General features: G+C 42.7%; 1 protein-coding gene and 1 pseudogene across 2 annotated transcripts in view; one reads left to right on the top strand and one right to left on the bottom strand.

Moving 5' to 3' along the window:
• Window positions 1–6000, top strand: part of LOC104860070 (AP-3 complex subunit sigma-2) — a 53304-nt gene that overhangs the window by 15044 nt on the left and 32260 nt on the right. For both annotated transcript variants that reach the window (XM_019207052.2, XM_010621073.3), the window contains 2 exons: window positions 4991–5082; window positions 5748–5859. In XM_019207052.2, coding sequence (XP_019062597.1) covers window positions 4991–5082; window positions 5748–5859 — 204 coding nt within the window. The remainder of the gene's footprint in view (window positions 1–4990; window positions 5083–5747; window positions 5860–6000) is intronic.
• Window positions 2199–3578, bottom strand: LOC104860071 (annotated as a pseudogene).

Raw genomic sequence — 6000 nt, 5'->3', positions numbered from 1 at the left:
TTTTTTTTTTTTTTTGAGACAGGGTCTTTTTGTTGAACTAGAAATCAGTTGGTCTTATATTTTATATCACTTCCCCACTTCCCCACTGTTGCTTCTACTTCCCTGTAAAGCCAGATAAAAGAGTTTAGTTCAAAAGATGTTTTGTCATTTAAAAAATGTGCTGATGCTTAGCATGTTTTGTATTTCTTTTAATTAATTTTATTGGTACATTTAAGGTATACAATGTAAAGTGGATTTATTTTTTATTTTTTTGGTGCCAGGGATCATACTCAGGTCCTTGCCTTGCAAGGCAGGTGGCAGCACCACTGAGCTAACTTCACAGCACTGTTTTGTATTTCTGAGCATACAGAATTAATGTTTTACACCATCCTGACATCTCTGAGCTTTATATGTTCTGAAAATGGAAGCCAGGATAATACTGATTGATTTACTCAAATTTGTGGTGACCAGAGATTAGCAAGTTCGTCATCCATTCAGTAAATAGAGAGCCATTCCCTACCCACAGTGAGTCAACATAATTTCCCAACAATGACACTGTTTTTGTTTTTGTTTTGTTTTATTTTTTGAGACTGTGTCTCATTGTGTAGTTTAGGGTGGAGATCCTCCTGCCTCAGCCTCACAAGTGCTAGGATTTCAGGCATGTACCACCATTTCTGGTTCCATGTTTTTGTTTTGTTTTTAATATTTGATATCTTTTAAGTAACAAGCCATTTCAAACCTAAATTCAGTGCTGTAAAAAAGGATTAAAATTACATGGATATATTTTATGACTCTCAGGGCAAGTCCAGTCGTAATGTTTTCTTGTGCATTGTGACTCAAAGTGTGAACCTCACATGAGCAACATTGATGTCACCTGAGCTTGTTAGAACTGCAGTCTCAGGACTTAACTCAGAACACTAAATAGTTTGCATTTAACCAGCTCACCTTGTTGACACCTTCCTTGTTTATTACGCTTGAAGATGACTGCTTTAGAGCTTTTACTTTGTCTTACTGTTTCTCCTTCCTATTGTCTATTTTTAATGTTCTTAGGAAATTTAGGTGAATAAGTGGAAGTCATATGGGAGTTAGCAAGTGAATCCTTTATAGTTGAGCTTTCTCAAGTGTGTAGGGACTGAATGGTAGGTGAAAAAAACTTCAAAATTCTGTAAATAGAATTTTTCAGTCTTTTTTCAGTAATACTTTGTTGGTATATATATATATATATATATATGTATATGTATATATGTTTTTTTGAATTGAAAATATTTATTGATAGTGTCTCTTTTAAAAATGTTTGCTATCCCCAACTAATCATCCAAAATGCAAACTGTAAACATGACAGCCAAAGAGTAACTACTGTGAGAGTAGCAGATTGTGACCAGGGGACATACCAAGCAAGAGTGCAGAGGGAGCCACAAAAGGTGGAAGACAGGTGTGTGCTGTGATACAGACAGTGACAATTAGAGTAACCACATCCGCACCACAGCAATTTTTTGTTGTTTTGGTTTTTTGAGACTGGGTCTCACTATGTAGTTGAGACTGACCTAGAACTCACTATGTAGCCCAGGCTGATGTCGAGCTCACAGTGAGCTCACAGCTGGGATTGCAGGCATGCGCCACCATGCCCAGACACAGCAATTTCAATGTAGTACTTTAGAAACCCTTGGGCCAAATACTAAAACACAGGAGGAATGGACAAGCCTTCTTTATGAGCTTGCTCAGCATGTTGTCATGGAAACAGGAAGCACAGAAGCTATGTAGTTATTTCATAACAATGGCTGCCATTTCTAGGATGCAAAGAAATGCCTTTCTGGTCCCTGGATACATCATGTATTGTTTTCCATGCTTTCCTTGACCCTGATGACTGCAGTTACTGTTCCGAAATCCCTTAACAAAATAAAGAAACCATCATAGCAGTAACACTGAGTCTGCTGGAGTGTCTTTCCCTCTGTGTTGGCCTGTGATGCTCTTCTGTGCATGTCCGACAGGAATGGTTAAGTTTTACCAATCCACTTGGTAAAGCCAGCGCAAACTTCAGTCCCTTGGCCACAGAGCTTGATGGGGTGAGCGTGTGATGCATAGGTATGTGTGGATCTGGGGACCTGGACACTGCCTCACTCTAATCCTTGCCAGAACACTGGGGTCACTTCCGCTGGAGGCGCCAGGTAACTCTAGAGTGTTCTTAAATATCCAGTTCACCAAGGCTGACTCCTCTAGTGTCATAGGATGATGCAGCATCTGCAGAAGCGCTGTCTGCTGCCCCTGACTGATGGGGGTGGAGTGACTGGTGCGAAGTAGGCGTGGACTTTTAAATGTTGGCTAAGTGGGTCCTGAGTCTCTTGATGCCCGTGTGCTTGATCTGCTCCAGTCTGTGCCAGCTCTTCAGTTGCTCCAGGGACACATCTGTGACGAGCGGGCCGTTGTCCAACTCGATCGCCTCCAACCCATTCCCCAGGTGGTGGATGCCATCGTCTGTGATAAGCTCACAGTGGGACATACTGAATACTCGAAGTTGAGGACAATGTATAGAAAGTTGGATTATCGTCCTATCAGTTGTCTGAACATATTCTTCCAGGTCCATTTCTTCAAACTCATGGCAATTCCTGGCCAAGGTAGTAAAATTCACATTTGTTAGTTGAGAACATCTTGTGACTTCTAATATTCTAAGCTATGGATAGTTCTGACGTAGCACATTCAGGATGGTGATGTTGGAGCAGCCAGAGGCATAGAGGGACTGCAACTTATGGCACCCTCTGCATATAGTAATGAGACCTTCATCTGTGACTGTAAGTGAGTCTGCAAGTTCCAGAGTCACCAGCTCAGGACAGTGTGCACCTATGTACTTAAGAGCTTTTTCTTCTGGCTGTGTGCAGTGTTTTAAGAATAAGGCCTTCAGCCCCCTGCAGCCTCTCACAAGTGCTTGAATGCCATCCTTGGTTACTTGGTCACACCAGGATATGTTCAGCTGCTCCAGCATTGGACACCCCTCACTCAGCTTTGAGAGACATGTTTGTTATCGATGTTCAGGAAGCCATGTCAAGGTGCCTGAGTTTGGAACAGAACTTGCTAAGGCTAGTACACATAACAACTGTCGTCTTTGTACACCCGCTAGGATTCAGTGCTTCAGTGTTCTACAGTTTTGTGCAAAGTTCCTGAATTGTCTCCTCCAAGACACCTATGAAGACTTAACTTTCATAAAAACCCTCCACATTGTTTTGAAGTATTCTCCACTACCTGGCCCTCAGTATCCCTCTTGGAAATCAAATATATCAATTCACTGCCAGTTGCTGCCATCCAGAGTAAAAACATTCGCTGGGGATTTAGCTCAGTGGTTCCGCTGCCTGTCTGGCAAGCACAAGGACCAGAATTTGATCCCTAGTCAAAATAAAAACAAAAAAACAATTGGACACAGTAAAAACATTCCAGATCCTAGAAACGTGTGCACAGTGACACAAAGTAATGACATTGAGGAAAGAAAATATCCATAATAGGAGTCCCTTGGGAAGTTTTTTATTGATTACAGCTTCATCGCTACTTGAGAACATGGTCGCCTTGAATCTGAAGTGCAGCAGGCAGTCCCTGCTCAGAGCCATTTCCCTCCTCTTTCCAGATATCTCTGGAGTGGGGCTGCCACAGAACTGGTGGATTGCATTACTGGGCGCTGCAGGGAGGCCTTGGAGGTTGGCACAGGCCAGGTGCCTCCCTGTGCATGGCCTAGTGGTGGAGAGTGGGCCAAATGCCCAGCCTGCTCCAGGGGCGCAGGTGGGCCTGGTATATGTGTGTGTGTGTGTGTGTGTGTGTGTGTGTGTGTGTATATATATATATATATATATTTTGTGTGTGTGTGTGTATTCTTACAAAGCATCTTATAAGTGGTAGCTATATTACCAGTACAAGTTTGGCAAATTTAGTGTGTGTGTGTGTGTGTGTGTGTGTGTGTGTGTGTGAGTGAGGGTATGTTTTGGGGGATGGAAGCCAGGGCCTTGCACATGCTAGACAAGTGCTGTATAGCATTCTCCCTTGAGTTTGCTTTTCTGAAACATGTACCTGATTACAACTTGATCTTTTAAAGTGTTAGAACCACTGAGATTTATTTACTAGTCAAAGATGTTTTCCAGAGGGAGACAAAACACTTCAAAATTGGGTAGTCTAGTTTTTCTTAGACGTCGTGTGGGAGTTTATTCTCCCTTCCTAGTTTAAATACCATTTTACAGATTTAAACATCAGTTTCCTTGCTGGGCGTGATGGCACATACCTGTAATCCCAGCAGTTTGGAGGCCTAGGCAGAAGGGTCACTATGAATTTTTTGTTTGTTTGTTTGTTTGTTTTTTGAGACAGGGTCTCACTATGTAATGAAACTGACCTGGAGCTCACTATGTAGCTCAGGCTGGTCTCAAACTCAAAGTGATCCTCCTGCCTCAGCCTCCTGAGTGCTGGGATTACAAGCGTGCGCCACCACGCCTGGCAGGATCACTATGAATTTGAGGCCAACCTGGTCTCCATAATGAGTTCAAGACTGGCCTGAACTACATAATGAGACCCTGTCTCAAAAACTAACTAAATAAGTAAATATCAGTTTGCTATAGCTCAGTAATGCTTAGTGATTAAGATATCTTGGTAAATATACTCTTTAAATTTTTATAGCAGAGCCTTGTCTGTTCTCCCATAGAATCACTCTGTTTTTTTTTTAATCTACACTTTTTTGTTTTGTTTTGTTTTGCTTTTTGGTACTGAGCTAAATCCCTGGCCCCTTTGTTTTATTTTTTAGACCAGCTCTTGCCAGTGCCCATGCTGGTCTTGAATTCCCAGACTCAAATAATTCCTCCTTCATCCCACCCCTCTCTGCACCACCGTACCTGGCCTGCTACTATCACTATTATCCTTCTGGAAACTAGCACTAAATGTTCAGGTTGCTCTGGACTTGGAAGCACTTCCGTCCCTGTCTGTCCTCATCAGTGGGATTTAGTTTTTTCAAACTTTTCCACTGATTCACTTTTCTGTTGTTCCATAGCCAGAAGAAATCCAACAGCAGATCGTTCGAGAGACTTTCCATCTAGTTCTCAAGCGAGATGACAACATCTGTAATTTCTTAGAGGGAGGAAGGTAATTTGTCAGTTTCATTTTCTCCCCATCTGTCTGCTTGGAGTAGTCTTGATCATTGTGGCTACTTCTGGCATGGTCAAGTGTTGGGGTCCTCATGCAACCTGAGCGGTGCAGGGAAAGACCCAGGCCTCTGGGAAGCAGCTCATTATCGTGCTTTAGCTGTACTCTTTTACATGTCAGGTCCCTGGGAGGATAGGCAGGAGAAAAGGTGAGGAAATGGGGTTTGGATGCCTCTGCCAAACTTGCCCATCATGTAGTACACATGGCCTCCTTCTAGCACTTAGCCATCTATGGTGATTGAACCCAAGGCCTGTAGCATGCTCGGCAAGTACTCTACCACTGGGCTACATTCCCAGTCCTTTTTAAGTTTTGAGATAGAGCATCACTGAGTAGCCCATGCTGGCTTCAAACTTGTGATCCGCCTGCCTCAGCCTCCCACGTAGTTAAGATTGCAGGTATAAGCCACCATGCCTGGCAGGGTTCCTCTTTTCTTTTGGGCCCTTTCTCATGAGTTAACACAGTATTTCTTATTGATTTGTTTTTTGGTTTTTTTTTCAGCTTTAATTGAGTTTATTGGTACATTTTAGGAATACAGTACAGTTACATTCATTGTCTTATTGATTTGTTTAAGACACAGGGATTTAAATGTTTCCTGTCTTCCACAGTTTGATTGGTGGCTCAGATTACAAACTGATTTACCGGCACTATGCTACCCTATACTTTGTATTTTGTGTGGATTCATCAGAGAGTGAACTTGGGATCTTGGACCTCATCCAGGTATGTGCTGACAGCTAAGGAGGGCAGGAATTTAAAAGAGTTTGGTGGTGAGCCGGGAGTGGTGGTGCACGCCTGTAAGACCAGCCTGAGCTACATAGTGAGTTCCAGGTCAGTCTCAACTACATAGTGAGACTCTGTCTC

This window comes from Fukomys damarensis, unplaced genomic scaffold, assembly GCF_012274545.1.
Source record: "Fukomys damarensis isolate Sample0158 unplaced genomic scaffold, DMR_v1.0_HiC HiC_scaffold_7, whole genome shotgun sequence".
NCBI classification, from domain to species: Eukaryota; Metazoa; Chordata; class Mammalia; order Rodentia; family Bathyergidae; genus Fukomys; species Fukomys damarensis.
Note: the sequence above shows the minus strand (reverse complement) of the source record. Positions and strands in the feature narration are given on the sequence as shown.